Raw genomic sequence first — 19444 nt, 5'->3', positions numbered from 1 at the left:
CCTGCTGTTCACCCCTAGATTCACTCTGACCCCACTCCTCAGGTATTTATCCTGCTGTTCACCCCTAGATTCACTCTGACCCTGCTCCTCAGGTATTTACCTGTTCACCCTCAGGTTCACTCTCACTGACCCCACTCCTCAGGTATTTATCTTGCTGTTCATCCCTAGATACACTCTGACCCCGCTCCTCAGGTATTTACCCTGCTGTTCACCCCTAGATTCACTCTGACCCCGCTCCTCAGGTATTTATCCTGCTGTTCACCCTTAGATTCACTCTGACCCCACTCCTCAGGTATTTATCCTGTTGTTCACCCTTAGATTCACTCTGACCCCACTCCTCAGGTATGTATCCTGTTGTTCACCCTTAGATTCACTCTGACCCCACTCCTCAGGTATGTATCCTGTTGTTCACCCTTAGATTCACTCTGACCCCACTCCTCAGGTATTTACCCTGCTGTTCACCCCTAGATTCACTCTGACCACACTCCTCAGGTATTTATCCTGCTGTTCACCCCTAGATTCACTCTGACCCCACTCCTCAGGTATTGATCCTGCTGTCCACCCCTAGATTCACTCTGATCCCACTCCTCAGGTATTTATCCTGCTGTTCACCCCTAGATTCACTCTGACCCCACTCCTCAGGTATTTATCCTGGTGTTCACTCCTAGATTTACTCTGACCCCACTCCTCAGGTATTTATCCTGCTACTGCTGTTCACCCCTAGATTCACTCTGACCCCACTCCTCAGGTATTTATCCTGCTGTTCACCCCTAGATTCACTCTGATCCCGCTCCTCAGGTATTTATTCTGCTGTTCACCCCTAGGTTCACTCTGACCCTGCTCCTCAGGTATTTATCCTGCTGTTCACCCCTAGATTCACTCTGACCCTGCTCCTCAGGTATTTATCCTGCTGTTCACCCGTAGGTTCACTCTGACCCCACTCCCCAGGTATTTATCCTGCTGTTCATCCCTAGATTCACTCTGACTCCACTCCTCAGGTATTTATCCTGCTGTTCACCCCTAGATTCACTCTGACCCTGCTCCTCAGGTATTTATCCTGGTGTTCACCCCTAGATTCACTCTGACCCCACTCCTCAGGTATTTATCCTGCTACTGCTGTTCACCCCTAGGTTCACTCTGACCCCACTCCTCAGGTATTTATCCTGTTTTTCACCCTCAGGTTCACTCTCACTGACCCCGCTCCACAGGTATTTATCCTGCTGTTCACCCCTAGATTCACTCTGACCCCACTCCTCAGGTATTTATCTTGCTGTTCACCCCTAGATTCACTCTGACCCCACTCCTCAGGTATTTATCCTGCTGTTCACCCCTAGATTCATTTGACCCCACTCCTCAGGTATTTATCCTGCTGTTCACCCCAAGATTCACTCTGACCCCGCTCCTCAGGTATTTATCTTGCTGTTCACCCCTAGATTCACTCTGACCCCGCTCCTCAGGTATTTATCCTGCTGTTCACCCCTAGATTCACTCTGACCCCGCTCCTCAGGTATTTATCCAGCTGTTCACCCCTAGGTTCACTCTGACCCCACTCCCCAGGTATTTATCCTGCTGTTCACCCCTAGATTCACTCTGACCCCACTCCTCCCGGATTTATCCTGCTGTTCACCCCTAGATTCACTCTGACCCCGCTCCTCAGGTATTTACCCTGCTGTTCACCCCTAGATTCACTCTGACCCCGCTCCTCAGGTATTTATCCTGCTGTTCACCCTTAGATTCACTCTGACCCCACTCCTCAGGTATTTATCCTGTTGTTCACCCTTAGATTCACTCTGACCCCACTCCTCAGGTATGTATCCTGTTGTTCACCCTTAGATTCACTCTGACCCCACTCCTCAGGTATGTATCCTGTTGTTCACCCCTAGATTCACTCTGATCCCACTCCTCAGGTATTTATCCTGCTGTTCACCCCTAGATTCACTCTGACCCCACTCCTCAGGTATTTATCCTGGTGTTCACTCCTAGATTTACTCTGACCCCACTCCTCAGGTATTTATCCTGCTACTGCTGTTCACCCCTAGATTCACTCTGACCCCACTCCTCAGGTATTTATCCTGCTGTTCACCCCTAGATTCACTCTGATCCCGCTCCTCAGGTATTTATTCTGCTGTTCACCCCTAGATTCACTTTGACTCCACTCCTCAGGTATTTATCCTGCTACTGTTGTTCACCCGAGGTTCGCTCCCCTTTGCACTGTTGTTGTCGCTACTTGGACTGACCTTCAGGTATGGGATAAGAGGTTTATTGGGAATGTGAGGATAACTATTTTTGCTCAGGGTGTGATTTTCACTCTGAATATCTGGAATTTACTCTGTGTGTGGATAGTAGAGGTAAAATTCCTCATAAAATTTAAGAAATATTTAGTATTGCATTTGCAATGCCAAGGCATATAATTCAGTAGATCAAAATGGAATGAACTGCCAAGGAAGTGGTGGAGGTCGGTACAATTGCAACATTTAAAAGGCATCTGGATGGGTGTATGAATAGGAAGGGTTTGGTGGGATATGGGCCCAGGTGTTGGCAGGTGGGATTAGATTGGATTGGGATATCTGGTCGGCATTGACAAGTTGGACTGAAGGGTCTGTTTCCATGCTGTACATCTCTATGACTCTAAGTGTGGAAAATGAGTTTAAAATAGTTGGTGGGGTCGGTTTTGACTGGTGTAGATTTGATAGGCTGAAGTATCTTTTTCTATACTATTGGTCCCGTGAATCTACATCTGCCACCCAATCAATGCTGCAGAGGATTTTCCAGCCTCTGATTGGCTGGTAGTGGGGATTCATGATTCCTGATCCTGGGGTATGGAGCTGTTGCAAAGAGACAGCATGGGGTCTCAGCAGCTCCTCCAACAGCAGCTAAGACCATAGTCACCTCTACAAGATTCCACTTCTTTGTTAACTTTAAGACAAAGTTCAATAGATTGCTGAGAATGAAGGGATATCAGGACAGTGTTGGCAGGTGGAATTGAAGTGGAAAAATGGCGATGATTGTATGACATCCAAAATTATATGCAGCTTTGATCTCCTTAACTGAGGAAGGACGTTCTGTCAATGGAGGGAGTGCAACAAAGGCAAAAGTGAGGACTGCAGATGCTGGAGATCAGAGTCTAGATTAGAGTGGTGCTGGAACAATCTTCATTCCTGATGAAGGGTTTTTGCCCGAAAAATCGATTTTCCTGCTCCTCAGATGCTGCCTGAGCTGCTGTGCTTTTCCAGCACCACTTTAATCTAGGAGTGCAACAAAGGTTTGCCAGACTGATTCCTGGGGTGGGGATACTGACATATGAAGACAGACCAGTTCAATTGGGATGGTGTTCATTGGAGGTAAGAAGAATGGTGGTGTGGGGATCTCATATAAACGTATAAACTTCTAACAGGACTAAACTGGGTAAATGCAAGAAGGATGTTCCCAATGAGTGGGGAGTCCAGACCCAGGGATCACAGTCTAGGGATAAAGAGGTAAGCCATTTTGGACTAAGATGAGGAGAAACATCTTCATGGTGATCCTGTTGATTCTCTGCAGAAAATGTGGTCGAGGCCAAAACATTGAACATTTTCAAGAAGGAGTAAGCCTATTCCTCAGGGATAAAGTGATTATAGAATCTGGGGGAGAAAGCAGGAATAAGGAACTGCTTCAAATCTGTGCTTACTTTCAGTGACTGATGTATACGGATTCTCAGGTCTCATTGTAACCCCCTCCCCTCCACCTTTTCCCAATCTAATTCAGGTGATACTCTGCCTTCCTGCTTTTGCTGTCAAAATGACTAACCTCAAATTTTCCACATTATACTTCATCTACCATGCATTTTGCCGCTCACCCAACCTGTCCAACGCACAGAAGCATCTCTGCATCCTCCTCCCTTTTCACCCTCCCATCCAGTATGAAAATCTGGAAACATTCCAAATAGTTTTCTCATCTGAATCATTAATACATTTTATGAATAGCTGGGGTCCAAGCATTGATCCCTGCAACTCCTCATTAATCACTGGCTGCCATTTGGAAAATGACCCATTTATGCCTACTCTCTGTTTCCCGTTTACCAATCAGCTCTCTATCCATGTCAGTATGCTACACCAAATCCCATGTGCTTTAACTTCACATGATAATCTCTTATCTGCAACCTTATTGAAAGTCAAAGTAAATCACATCCACTGGCCTCTCCTTATCAACTCTTCATTGGTTTTCATCACAGTGTGGGTTTCTTACGCATAACTGACCATGATGTCAAGTTCTGAACTCTAGAACATCTTGTCCAAGAGCTTCCAGGTGCTTATTAAAGGAACTGTGATTAACAACATAAAAGATAAAGGAATATAAGTAATGAGAATTGAGTAGACCAAATGATACATCAAGCTTGCTCTGCATCCAATACAGTCATGTCTGATCTTTAGATTCAATTTCCATTTGAATCTCTTATCTCTTCATTCCCTGACAGAAAAATAGTCTGTGTGTCTCAACCTCAAATATATTCAATGATGGAACATCCATAATCTTCTAGTATGCCAAAAACTCTCAGATCTTTGAGCAAAGAATTTCTCCTCAAATCTGTTCTAAATGAAAGGCTCTTTATATTGAGACCATAACCCCAACCACTGTTTTAGATTCCCCAGACAACAGATGCAACCTCTTAATGTTTACCATGTCAAACTGCTTCAGAATTTTGCATATTTCAAGGAGTTTACCTCTCATTCTTCTAAACTCCAGATTGTATAGGCCCAATTTACTCTCAGCCTCTCACCATTCTCTTCTCACAGATAAATCTAGAACATTTTCCCTCTAATGCAAATATATCCTCCTTTAAATATGGAGGCCAAAATTGCACACAGCATCCCAGATGTGATCTCACCAAAGCCCTGTACAATTATGCCAAATGTGTAATCTTGTCATTTATTCTTGTAGTGCAATATTTGCAATAAAGCCAACATGCTACTTCATTTCCAAATAGATAAGACCATAAGACATGGGAGCAGAAATTAGGCCATTCAGCCCATTCAGCCGGATAAGCCTGATAAAGTTCTTGAACGCAATTTCCCGCTTTCTCCCCGTAACCCTTTCAATTAAGAACCGATCTACCTCCATCTTAAATATACTCAACAACCTGGCTTCCACAGTCTTCTGTGGCAATGAATTCCATAGGTTCACCACTCTCTGGCTGAAGAAGTTTCTCCTAATCTCTGTTGTAAAAGGTCTTCCCTTTACTCTCAAGCTGTGCCCTCGGGTCCTATTCTCATACCAGATTTCCGGTCTTGAATGCCAATTTTGTGTTACACGCACAAGTATATCCAAGTCCCTCTGAACAACAGTATTTGCAAGTTTCATGCCATTTAAAAAATATTTTGCCTTTCTATCCTTCTGACCAAAATGAAAAATCCCATACTATCTATGTGTCATGTTCCCCTGGACTTAACCACCCTATATCTCTTTATATCCAGCTTGCAATCCAACTTAATTTTATATCATCAGCAAACTTAGGTACACCACTCTTGTCTCTTTGTCCTAGTCATTCATACAGATTATAATAGTCAACTCCCAGTACTGATCCTTATATTTGACATCTTGATTTACAAATTCTCTGCTTCTTGTCCATTAACCAATCACTATCCATGCCAATATGTCACTCCAACTCCACGATTCCTTAACTTGTGTATTACCCTTTGGTGTTCACACTTGGAAACCCAAACACACTACATCACTGGTTCCTAGTAGTTACATCCTCAAAAAACACCAATGTGTTTTGTCAAACATATGATTTCCCTTTTATAAAACCATGTAATTATGTCTTATTGTACCATACTATGATTTTCTAAATACATTGTTATAACTTCCTTAACAACAGACTTCATCGCTTTTCTGTCAAATGTTGGTCTGTTTTCTCTCTCCCTCCTTTCTTAATTAGCTGAGATATATTTGTCAACTTATAAGCTGCTGGGACCCTTCATGAGTCCAAGGAATTTTTGAAAGTTATTGCCAGAGTTTCCAATATCTCTGCAGCTTTTCTTTTAAAGCCTGAGAATTGAGGCAATCAGGCTTTGACAATTTGTCAGACATTAGTCCCTTTCATTTCTTCAATATTTTTCTTTGTTGTCGATTCCCTTAATTTCCTCCCTTGTGTGCACCTCACATTGCCAGCTGCTTGACATGGAATATATGACTTCCACAATGACATAAAATATTTGTTCATACAACTTTTTTTTGTCATTTCTATTGTCTCTGATTCTAATGAATCAATGTTTTGTTTAGCTACTCTCTTCATTTTATTATATCTGTATAAATCTCAATCTATTTTCATATTTTTAACGGGTGTATGTTTGGATTTCTTTCCAAATGAACCTTTTAGTCTTCTTGCTGATTTCGCAAACACTCCCTTTCCTCAGACCTGTTACTATTCTTTGTAACATTATAAACTTATTATTTAACCCTTAAACTACCCTTCACCTCGTTAGTAAGCAATCTTTCCTATTAAAATTTAGTTTTTCAGTGGAATTTTTTTGTTAAACTCAAGCTCAGTAGGTTGTAGACTAGAAAAAAATACAAAAGAAACTATTCCCACTCGTTGGGACACCAATAGTCAGAGGATACAGAATAATGGTCAGTGGCAAAAGTACCTTCAGGTGATCATAGAATCCCTAAAGTCTGGAAGCAGGCCATTCAACCCATTGAATACGCACCAAATCTCTTAAGACGAGGAATAAAATCTTCTTGATTTGATTTATTATAATGTGCACTGAAGTGTAGTGAAAAGTTTTGTTTGTGAGCAGTAAAGTAGATCATAGAGTGAAAAAAACTTCAGACACAGTAAAGCATACAGGTGCAATTTAGAATTTAAGTTTAAAAGCGTAGAACAGTTGTAAGAAATGCTCGAGTTAGATCTTCTGAAGGGAGCTCGGAAGGAGTTGCCCGGTGTTTGGAAACAAATTCAACAGTAACTTTCAAAACTAAACCAGATTAATTCTTAAAAAAAGGAAATTTGCAGGAGAGTGGGATTAATTCGAAAACCCTGTTATGGAGCTGGCTAAGGCATTTCAAGGGAATGACTTCATTCTGTGCTGTATCAATCTCTTATTCCAACTCTTACAGATGTGCCAATGGCAAACACAGAATTTCTTTGATTATTTCTTTTCAATGCAAAAAGCCATTTGGCACATCATTTCTGTGCTATCTGAGGGAAAAAAAGGCTATACAGCCTATTCTTGCTTTCCAGCTCTGCACTTCAAATATATTTCCAAATATTATTCCAATGTGATGTAGGTTTCTACTTTAAATCACAATTCAGGCAGACTCACGTCATCCTTTAGGCAATTAAAAGTTCACCTCAAATTCCCTTCAAATCCTTTTACCAATTATTTTGGAAATAAAGGAAGAAGGATTCACCAAGAGAGGCTTTCTAATCTGATGGCTTGTTGGAGTCTCATTCATGTTTCAATTGACTGCAGATTCCACGGGTTCAATCGAAATTGCATAATTCACAAGTTATATAATAAAACCCTACTCTTATTGCGTGAGTGTGTTATCATTAACTGACATTCCCAGAAAACTAACATTAAAATATTGAAGTCTTCTACTCCTGTGAACTATTTGCACTTCTTTCGGACTTTGAATCTCCATCCTCTGGAATTTATTGGTCTTTTACTATTTTTCTTAAGTTCAGAAATAAATCTATTCATTGCAATCAAGTGGGGGCTTTGTTCATATTCTGTCAGGACGTGGACAGTACTGCTAAGGCCAACAGTTATTCTTCACTCTGAGTGGCCCTGAGTCTTCGGGGTGTGTCTCCTCTAGACCCACAAGCCTTCACGATCTCCTGTGGTCAACATCATAATCAAGAACCATCGTGCGAGGGTAATTGCGTCGAGTTCTGGTCATCTCAAACTAGAAAGGAGCCTCAGGTCTTAGAGAGGAGATTCATTGTAAGGGTTTCAGTGAACTTCAGCTATATGGAGAGACTGAAGAAGCTGGCATTGTTCACCTCCATGGGAAGGAGGAGAGATTTAACAGATCTGTTCAATATTGTGATAGAGTAAGTAAAGTTTTCTTACTAGACCATAGGGACTACTCTCTCATCCAAAACAGACAGAGTGAGAGAGAGAGAGAGAGACGACTGGTGGTGGTTTAACCCTGAAGATCACCAGGTCTCAGGTGAAGGGAGGGGTTGAGAAGGAGACACAGCTGGTACAAGAATTGATGCTCACTGTTGACATCACGCTGCATTGCATACCAACTATCGAGCCAATGGAGCTACAAACTGCCTGATAGAGTTTATAAGGAGGCACTGTTTCCAGTGACAAGATGGTGAAAACATAAGGACTTAAGAGTGAGGATTATGGACACAATGTATAGGAGGGAAAGAAGGTTAAACCTTTATACTCAGCATGTTGCAAGAATCGGCGATACGGGTTAATCAAGTTGGAAGCACATTCAACAATATTTTGGATTAAATATTTGCGGTTTGTAGAGCTGTGGAAAGAAAGAAAATGGAACTAATTGGATAGCTCATTCGAAGAGCTGACACAGACACAATCCTATGATTTACATCCTGCATAAACAGTCTCTGTCACAAGGGTAAAGAGCTACTTGTAGAAGATTCCTCGTGGCTCTCTCAACACAGCAGAGGAAGCTCATGAAGAAAAATCCCCAAACCAAAAGCAAGAATTGAATAGAGCCTGCATCAGTAAAAACATCATAACGAGCTGCTTGGAGGCAACTCATGCAGCACACCCCACCAAGGTCACCTGCATCAGGAGGAAAGCAATGTAGATTAATAACAACAGAGGACTCTTGACCACTGTTGTTAGAAGACGTGAGTGAGCACGAATTAGTTCTGATACAGTCACAAGAGTGACGGGCCAAGGGGAACCTCAGATCCAGTCATGACTCATATTCAACATGTGATAAATTTGGAAAAAATTTACTCAAAACATTTGATAATTTTATCAGGTCTATCCTTGTGTTTTTCACCATTTTGTCACTGGAATAGCTACAAGATTGGCCAGTATCTTTAAGGCATTGTTCAGCTGTTTTCTCTCGTCAAGTTAGATCAATTGTAGGCCAAAGTGTTAAGACAATAAGGCATTTTTTTAAATCCTGGATTCTCACATTTTTACGATGGTCAGTAGTAAGGGAGTGCTGCACTGTCGGAGAGTCAATACTGAGGTGAGCAGCCATTAAGGCTTAATGTTATAAACATACAAATTTAAAACTGTCAGTGGCTGATGGATCAAAATGAAACCTGATCAGATTCCACTCCAAGACTTAAGCACAAAGTACAGGCCAATACAGCCAGTGTACTGCTAAGGGAACACCCCACTGCTGGGTGGAAACATTGAGGCAGTGCTGCACTGTCAGAAGATACTATCATGGCAATACAAGATAATACATGGCTTGGAAAGGGTGAACGCTAGGAAATTGTTTCCGTTAGGTGGGGACACTAGGACCCGTGGACACAGCCTTAGAATTAGAGGGGGTAAATTCAGAACAGGAATGCGGAGACATTTCTTCAGCCAGAGAGTGGTGGGCCTGTGGAATTCATTGCCGCAGAGTGCAGTGGAGGCCAGGACGCTAAATGCCTTCAAGGCAGAGATTGATAAATTCTTGATGTCACAAGGAATTAAGGACTACGGGGAGAATGCAGGTAAGTGGAGTTGAAATGCCCATCAGCCATGATTGAATGACGGAGTGGACTCGATGGGCCGAATGGTCTTACTTCCACTCCTATGTCTTATGGTCTTATGGTCTAATACTGAGATGCAGCATTGAGGGAGCATTGCACTCAAGGGATGGCACTCTCAAAGATGCGACACTGAAGGAATGCTGCATTGTTATGGGAGAAACACTGCACATTGGAGGAACAGTACTGCGGAAACACTGCTCTGTTGGTTGTGAAACAATGAACGAAAATTATACAATTGCAGGGCAGTACTGATGGAATGTTGTACTTTCAGAAGAATTGCCCTGACAAATGTTGTGTTGTATTGATGGAGAATTGCACTATCACTGGAGCACTACAGGAGTGTTAACTGTACTGAAAAAAGCTGCACTGTGAGAGGGGCAATATTGAGTGAGTGCTGCACTGTAGGAGGGGCAGTACTGAGGGAGTGCTTCACTGTTGGAGGGTCAGTACTGAGAGAGCGCTGTGCTATCAGAGGGTCCGTTGTGAGGTAGTGTTGCACTGTCAGAGTGTCAGTACTGACGGAGTGCTGCACTGTCACAGGGTCAGTACTGAGGGAGCACTGCACTGTTGGAGAGTCAGTACTGAGGGAGCACTGCACTATTGGTGGAACAGTGCTGAGAAAATCTGAGCTATTGGTGTTTATGTTTAACAAATGAAATTTAAAATCAAGATCCTCTCTGCCCTTCGAGTGGATTTAGCAGCTATCACAGCCACTAATTGAAAGGAGGGTAGAAGAATTTGCACTCGCATTCTTGCCAATAGTTATCACTCAATCAATGTCAATATATGGGAACACTCTCTCAGGTACTGGAACAGACAAGACCAATATCATGTTGTGCCTTGCCAAATGGTCTGGGGGAACTTAATGTTAATTCTGTAAAATGATTTTATAAGTTGATGCACATTTAAAAAATGGCTGATCTTTTTCAGCTGCTTTTGACAGAGTATATCTGCAAAAGCAGATTGGTTATTTATCTCATTTCTGCTTGTGGATCTTCCCCTATACAAACTTGTTGCTGTGTTTCCAACACAGCAACAGGGACTAATACTACAACTCAAAATTATATCACTGACTCTAAAGCACTTTGGGATGTCCCAGGGGCATGAATGATGCCATAGAAATGCAGGCCATTCCTTTGTTCAATTTCAATTCTGTTTCTTCTTAGGAGATCAGCTAGCAACAATTTGTGAAATAGAGTTCATTGGTTCATGATTCAGCTGTAAACAGAAAGACTGATTCCATGCTAAGGATAGACACATGAGGGCATTTGGTGACTGATGGGGTTGGGATGGTACGAATAAATTGAAGCATCTGTCCTTACATACTGAAATCATAGGGCAGTGAAAATGTGGCACTCTATCCTCAGTAAAGCAATCAAATAGCTGAAAATGTCAATTCTGAATTGATCGATTTGAGTTGGGTGACAGTAACAAGGAATCTTCCTCAATGTGTGGAAATGGGTCGGGAGGGTTCAAAGAGTGTTATAGATACTGGAGTGCAATTCATGTTAAATATAGGACTCTGGCTCCACCAAATTATCATTGGCCAATTTTAACCCATTTACAATTTTAACAGTGACATTACATGTTTTGTTAACTGAACAAATACCAAGTTATGACTGAATCTCAGGCTACATTACACAGTTTTGTGACACTTTGGGTGAAGCCTGATACAAAAACGTTTCGCAGTTGTTGATGGTTTGAAATTAAGAGCTCACCCATGACTTTAAGAGCGAGGTGTGGAGAGTAACTTACAGCAGAACAAATTCATCAGGAAAGAAGAGAAAGAGACAGAGCATACTTTACAAAGCATCTATTTTAATTTATTATACGCTTACAGGCTTGGGTTTCATAAATAAATCTTGACACATTCCATCATGTGCAAAATACAGGACTGATTGTGAAACTTTAAAAAAACAGTTTTCTTAAAAAACGTATTCACAAACATTTGCCTTATTTGCATTCTGTTATGAAATAGGAACCCTTCTGTTAAACCTTTTTCAGATGAATTGGGATTAAAATAGCCTTTGATTCTCATCCTTTAAAGGTATGTGGAGTCTGTAACAGAAGATATAGGAAAATATATAGTGCACTGGCTTGAAAGTGGAAATAAGTTTAATTGTAAATCAAGATGAGCATTTTGCAGATCATGCAATAAAAGGGTTGAGTTATTTTATTAAAGAGGATGCAATGGGATAATGCAAGCTCATTTAGTCAGTTAGTACACACAGTGCTTCTGCTGTTAAAATGTTCCTCGTCAGTCCATTAAAATCAAACAGGATCTCTTTCCACATACAGATGGCGCTTTGGTATATTCATGTCACTGAGGAAGATATCACAGGACTGACTGTAGTTAATTTAGGAAGAGCCCCAGATTACTGAAATTCAGCTGTCTAGGGGAACATGAGTCAAAGATGTTTAGCGTGAGAGTGCCCAGTATGGACAACTGAATTTCCTTAATCCAGTAATCAATGGAGGGAGCTAACCAACTTTATTTGCACTTAAAACAAGGAGTTTCACCTAATGCATAAACGGTTAACTATCACATAGTGGAGTTTGGAAGTTTTATTAAACTTAAAGGGCTGCCAGAAACAAAGTACATTTAAGAGGAAAAAAAATCTAACTTTTTTTTTTCCATTTTATTTTATTTTCTTCAAATTCAGAATGCAAGTCTTAGGTAAAGTATTCTTTCCTCTCAATTTTTCTTCAAATTTAAAATATAACTCTTTTTTTTACAATTTTTCTTCTGATTTAGAACATAGAGCTTGTTTAAATCCTGCATTTCTATCATAATATAGTGAGTTTAAAAGAACATTGCAGTGAAGCATGGTTACTATTAAAAGATATACAAGTTAAGTCTTGCATCCAATTAGTGCTTTGCATGCTTCTGAAAGAAGATGGTTGACTTCCCTTGATTTTAAAACAAAGTTAAAGTATATTGAAAAGACTTATTAAATTTTATTAACAGGATGGTAACAGGAATTTGTAATTGGCTTTTGCATCCACTAGCAAGCTGTAATTTGGCCAATTATTCCCAAAGTCTTCTTTTTATTTTCAAAACTTCAAAAGGCGTGGAAGTTATTCATTTTGTTTTTGGTTAAGGCTGCAATTACTGAATGCCAAGAGGTTAGAGAGTAACGAAAAAGACCGTCAGACTCGTGCGTTGTCTGCTGGCACAGAGTACAATGAGTTATGCAGGTTTGATGAAAAGTCCATAAACGTGGCCAATGACCAATAATGAGAAGTAAATCTACTCAGAACCTTGCAGCATAATGAGGGATGCAGCAAATTGCAAGCAACAGGAGAAGGCAGGTGAAGAAAGAAAGAGAACAAGATTGTAAAACACAGTACAATCTGAATTAGTCTCGGTAAACAGGAGGGCACTGATAATAGATGTCTCTCATGATCATACAGTCTTTAAACACACATCTACTACAGATCTAGCCAGTGCAAATTCTGATTACAATCTGTTACCAAAAATTCCCAGATAAAGTTGATCCTATTCTGATTCCCACCATGGGATCCCAACCTCTCATTGCCTACCCTATAGCAACAAGAGGGATTCCAGGCAGCTCAACCCCATACTTCGAACGGATCAAGTTCACGACTGTTAGATTTTGGTTTGTTTTGTCTGTTGGCTGAGTAGTCCTTTTACACAACACTCCAGCAATCAAATACTGATCAAGTGTTCTACTGGCAGACTCTGTAAAAACAACTTGTAACAACAATTTAAAATGATTGCACAGACCTCGAGATTTTGGTGAGTTAAAAAGGCAACCACAGAATCAGGCACAAGGAACATGTCATAACAGTTGCTTCAAATAAAGCTACACAGCAATATTAAAATCATTCACAAGTGTCACATTGTTTACCAACAAAACAGAAGTCATTTGCTGCAATTACACTTGACAAAAGTGGATTCACGTTGCAGCTAAAGCTGCAGCTATAACATAATTTAAACTAAAATCCAGGGTCAGGAATGACCCTTCAGACAGTCTAGCAGGATGGAAAAGGAGTCTGGCTCTAACTCACGCTGACATCCAGCCAAGCCCCGACCCCAGGTTGCCTTTCCACCAGTTTTGCATGAGTGTTGGTGAAAATTGCTTCACACCAACAGTATGCTTGCAATGTAAACATACATTGATAAATGTTGGTAATCTATAGCTAATATGAGGCATCATCAAAATGTCAAGTGTTCGTATAAAGGGCCAGTTGGACAACTTGCCAATTCTAAAACCTTTATCTAATTACACTGGACCTTGTACTAGTTTTAATGATGATAACTGCCTAAATAAGTAAACTGACATTGTTCATTAGAGGTACTTTCACTTCTCTTACTGGTTAGGATAGTAAACAATGAGGAAATTTACAGTCATTGGATTTTTTTTTCTGATTTTACATTTCTATCATGGAATTAAAAAAATCTTTACACCCTTCCCTACAAATTGTCTAATGTAAAAATGTAAACAATTTAATGAACAATATCAATTTGAATCTTGTAAAAACTGTGGGAATTTTGGGAACATGATTATTGCAAACCTTATTGCTGAAATTGTAAATCAGTATTGCAAAAAACCTTTATGTACCTGATACAGTACTTGATTGTCCAATGCTGCAAAATACAGTGATTTGTTGGTTTCAATTTTAAATAAATAACTTTCGGTACGATTGTGTTTTGTCACCTTATATTAAAATCAAACCTGCACAATCTGACACGAACATCAGGAGGGATCAGGCTAAGTAAACGGCACTTCAATTCATTTTGAACCCCCTGAGGGTATTGTGCACCCAATCAACCAGGTGGTCTGCTGAGGAGTCTGTTTCTTGGCACATGTGTAGAAGGACTTCATATTGCACATACAGCAGAGGCACGCTCAAACTCAGTAACTCATACAGGTAGCTGTAGTTGTACGCATTGTCCCTCAAGTGGCAGCTAGTGGCATGCAGAACACCATGCATCCAGTTAGACAGGCGCCTGGGGACGTCAAGCAGGACCCTGGTGGCCTGCAGAGGCCAGCTTAGGATTCTCCGAGGCAATGAAGTCAAGGTACCTGGGGGCTTGTCAGGCGAAGAGCTAACGTTGCAAGAGTTTTCGGCACTCATCAAAGTCTCACCATCCAATTTATTCAGAGGCACCGTCTCACTCTGAAAAATAAAATGAAGCAACTGACACTGTATTTAATGGATCTAGAGAAAATACACCACTGTTGCCGGCTCGAGGACCAATAATCATAGAAGGAAGCTCTGCGACTGTGATACTAGAAAAATAGGACCTGGGAGAGGCTATCATGTCCCTCAAGTTGACAAAACTCTGTCAACCTCCAATTTACAATTAACAACTTATGAAGCATCACTCACTATTTGCAGAAGAGAGTTTTGAACTTCCTTCACCCTTTCTGCGAGTATGTGTTTCCAAATTTCACCCTTGAAAGGTCCACAAAAAGCATGAGACAAAATCAATTCTAGCCTTCACTCTCAATCATCACAAAACAATGGAAGATGCAGCTGACAGCACTGTTAAATTACACTTACAAAACAACACCCTGCACACCAATGGTCAGTTTAAATTCCATCAAGGCCACTCAACTCTAGAGTTTACTACAGCCTTTGTCCAAACATGGGCAAGAGAGTTAAACTCCAGCGATAAGGTGAGAGTGACTGCTTTTGACATTGAGATAGTATTTGAATGAGAGTGGATTCAAGGAGCAGAACTAAAGTCAAAAGGAATTGGTGGTAGATTCTCCACTGATTGGAGTCATACCTAGCTCAAAGGAACATGACTTTAGTTGTTTAAGGCCAGTCACAGCCCCAGGATATAGTTTCCTGATCAATCCATTCAAAGATTTTGTGACACACCTCTGGAGTGGGTGGGAATTGAACCTAGGCCTCCTAGCTCAAAGGCAGGGACACTACTATTATGCCACAAGAGCCCACAGCCCCAGGATAGTGTGCAGGCGTTGTTCAGGATAACGTCCTATCTACACCTATCTTCACCTGCACATGAATTACCTTCCCTCCACCTTAAGGTTAGAAGTAGGGATATTCACTGACAATCACACTGCACTCAGAACTCCTCAGACATTGAGTTCATATGGTCTCACAAGCAGAAAAAGCTGGACAAGTGGAAACTAACATTTGCACTCCAGAATTCCCAGGCATGACCATCTCCAATAAATGAGAATATAACCATCTCCTCATGACCATCTCTGAATCTTCGACTACTATCATGTAAAATCAAGCCCCAGTATTTCCAGAACCATCACAAACATGAAAAGATTTAGTCATATTGTCCAAAATTCCCAATTTACCCAACCATCAAAATAAACTCACAGGTTTCTGTTCTTAAGAAGAAAATGGCTGCTTATTATAAACAATTTGACTTTAATCAATGGCAATTAGAAAATATGAACTGTTAACTTATCTGTTTGAAATTCATTCCCCTTCCCCACTTCACAAACAGGCACAGAAAGGCAAAGACATGAATATTAACGGATGGCAAAGGAAAACAAAGCAGGGAAACAGTCCAATAGCACATAACTAGACCACAGGAATCAACGAGTTGCTTTTTTTGGTTTCTTCCAATTCCTTTTAGTTGTTTACTGTTGACAGAAAGTTGTTTATACATCGATGCTCTCTTTCACTCACTGGTTGAGAATTTGTCTTTTCACGTCCGAGAAGATGTTTTATTCTGCCTTTAACAGGATTTCCAGAGAAAGGTGACTGGAAGACAGCTAGTTGTTACTGGAGACTTTCTGGGATCACATCACATGAGACAGAGAGAGATAGAGAAAGGAATTTGTTTGATACTTTCTCCTCACAGGCCTGGCTTTTCTCTGCTGCACTGGCCTCACATAAGCCATGGTAATTCTAATCCAAACGTGCTTCTCAAGACATTGCCCCCTAGCTCAGTACCCAAAACCTCTATGTATATCTGCTTTGATCATTGTTTCAAGGAAAACAACATTGTAAAAGTTGTGCTCCAGGAAACGTGATTTTAAAAACATTTTGCACAGTTGGTTTGAAGCAGCATCTTTGTGCTTACTTCAGTATGTGGAAATAAGCGGATGTAGTCCCTACACCATCAACATCAAGGGTTTTGGGGAAAAATTGCAGGAACGTGGATTTAAGGAATGTTGGATCAGCTATCAATTCAATGGTAGAGCAGATTCAAGGGACCAAATGGCTTACTCCTGATCCTATTTCTTATGGTCATTTAACATTTTGGGAGAGTTACGTCTGACCAGAAACATAACAGGACCAGCAACATAAATACTGTTGCTACAAGAGTTTGAGAGCTCTTTAGCAATTAACTCAGCTCCTGACTCCCTGAAACCTCTTCACCATCAGCAAGTAACAAGGAGACCTGGAGGAATGCAGCTTTATTGACAGTGATAGATCCTGTAATCCAGGATAACTCTGGGGATGTGCGTTCAAGTGACAATACAGCAGCTGGTGGAATTTGAATTCACTGCAATACGTCTGGAATATAAAGCTAGTGTCAATAAAATTGACTATGGAACCATTGTCTTTTGTCATAAAAACCTCATCTGGTTCATGAATCCCCTTTAGGGAAGGGAGAATAGCATTCTTACTGGAGACAGTGAGGTCTGCAGATGCTGGAGCTCAGAGTCAAAGAGTGTGTTGCTGGAAAAGCACACCAGGTCAGGCAGCATCTGAGGAGCAGGAAAATCAACATTTCAGGTCAGATTCCAGACTCCTGTTGAAGGGCTCTAGCCCAAAACATCGATTTTACTGCTCCCCGGCTGCTGCCTGACCTGCTGTGCTTTTCCAGCAACACACTCTCAGCATCCTTATTTGGTCTATCCTACATGTGATTTCAGACCCACAGCAATGTAGCTGGCTTCTAAATGTCTTCTGAAATGACCTAGCAAACCATCCCATTCCATGGCAACGAGGGAAGGGCAATAGTGGCCTTGCAGCAACACCCACATCCCACGAAATAATTTCCACAAAAATCTCAACGCCATCCAGGACAAAGCAGCCCATTTTCTAGGCACTGTCATTTTTTTACAATAAGCATTTATTCCTAGATTCTGGAACAATCCTAGCAGACTGGAAGTTAGTAAAAGTAATATTGCTATAAGAACATAACAACATACAAACAAGAAGCAGGAGTTAGCCATCTGGCTATTTGAGCTTGCTCCACCATTCAATAAGATCATGACTGATCTTTTCATGGACTCAGCTCCACTTACCCACCCTCTAACTGTATCCCTTAATTCCTTTATTGTTCAAAAGAAAATCTAGCTTAGCTCTAAAAATGTTTACTGAAGCACCATCAACTTCTTCACTGGGCAGGGAATTCCATAAATTTACAACCCTCTGGGTGAAGAAGTTCCTTCTCAATTCAGTCCTAAATCTGCTCCCTCCAATCTTGAGGCTATGTTCTCTTGTCTCTAAGTTTTTCTTGCCGGTGGAAGCATCCTCTATTTCTATCTTATCTATGCCCTTCATAATTTTATATGTTTCTGTAAGAATGCCCCTCAAACTTCTAAAATCCAGTGAATACAATCCTAGTCTACTCAGTGTCTCCTCATAAGCCAAGCCCCTGAACTCCAGAGTCAACCTAGCGAACCTCCTCTGCACCCCTTCCAGTGCCAGTCCATCCTTTCTCAAGTAAGGAGTTCAAAACTGCACACAGTACTCCAGCTGTAGCCTCACCAACACACTGTACAGCTGCAACATAAACTCTCTGCTTTTAACGAATTGAAGAAAGGATGTAGAAAGAAATCAGGGAACGACTGGTAAATTAACCTGACATCAATCATTGGGATAGTGCTGGAGTCTATTGTTGGGTACATCTTAACAATGCACCTTGGAAAATCATAGTGCTCTGTCTATCCTCAGCCTTGTATATACATAATGACTCAGCCAGTAACAAAGAATGCTGCAGATTCATAATGGTCAACTAAGAAATTCTCCTCAATGCTGTCCTAAATGGGACAATACCTCTTTAAGAGGTGTATGTTGTCCTGGCATTTTTTTATGAGAGGAGGTTGAGACAGAACTGACTAGCAGTCTGATCAAAGCCAAAAATGTAAACAGCTTGTTAGGCCATGGGCTTCTAAAAGAAAAGTTGGAACAATAGGAGTAGCCTGAACGAGTGAGTCCAAGCTACCACAACACCAGGATTTTTAGTTTTAGCTTTCTGCAGTTGCTGGGGTCTTGAAGCTAGATGTGGAAGCTCTTCTCCCTCTCTCTATTTCAGCTAAAAGCTGGAGTTCTCTTCCTGCTGCTACAATTAAACACGAGACAATCTAATTTACTGAATTTGCCTTTGTCAAGGGTGCGTTTATGGGATGCTACTACAAATAGTTAATGACCAGTTTGTTAAATATTTTGATTGAGTTACAATTCTTTTTTTTTCTTTTTATTTGGTCTGTATTTTAAGTATAGTATATGAATAAAGTGTGTTTTGTTTCAAGCCTAATAGTTTCAGCAACTAAATTGCATCCTGGCACTTGTCTTTAAAGTTAGGGTTGAGGCTATCTCCTTAACATGTTTTGAGGAGGTTTGGTCTGGTCAAACAACAGAATGATGTCAATGTGATTTTATGAAAGGGAAATGATGTTTAGCTTTTTGAGGTTATAAATAGTAGGATAGATAAAGGGACAGCAGTAGATCTTTACTTGAGCTTTCTAAAATCTAGTCAGTAAGGTACCATGTAAACAGTTAATAGGCAAAGTTCATTGAACGACAGGAAATATATTGGCCTGGATAGAGCATTGTTAGATGGAC

General features: G+C 40.9%; 1 protein-coding gene across 10 annotated transcripts in view; it reads right to left on the bottom strand.

The window, feature by feature from the left end:
* mical2a (microtubule associated monooxygenase, calponin and LIM domain containing 2a) overlaps positions 1–19444 on the bottom strand; it is a 296251-nt gene that overhangs the window by 98786 nt on the left and 178021 nt on the right. For 9 of the 10 annotated variants that reach the window (XM_060838999.1, XM_060839005.1, XM_060839007.1 and 6 more), the window contains one exon: positions 14737–14830. In XM_060838999.1, the coding sequence (XP_060694982.1) occupies positions 14737–14830 (94 nt within the window). Of the gene's footprint in view, positions 1–11483; positions 11744–14736; positions 14831–19444 lie in introns of those variants that run through there. The other variant, XM_060839008.1, reaches the window with a different exon arrangement.

The sequence above is a fragment of the Hemiscyllium ocellatum genome, chromosome 18 (assembly GCF_020745735.1).
Source record: "Hemiscyllium ocellatum isolate sHemOce1 chromosome 18, sHemOce1.pat.X.cur, whole genome shotgun sequence".
In the NCBI taxonomy this organism is placed as follows: domain Eukaryota; kingdom Metazoa; phylum Chordata; class Chondrichthyes; order Orectolobiformes; family Hemiscylliidae; genus Hemiscyllium; species Hemiscyllium ocellatum.
This window is presented reverse-complemented; position numbering and strand designations above follow the sequence as displayed.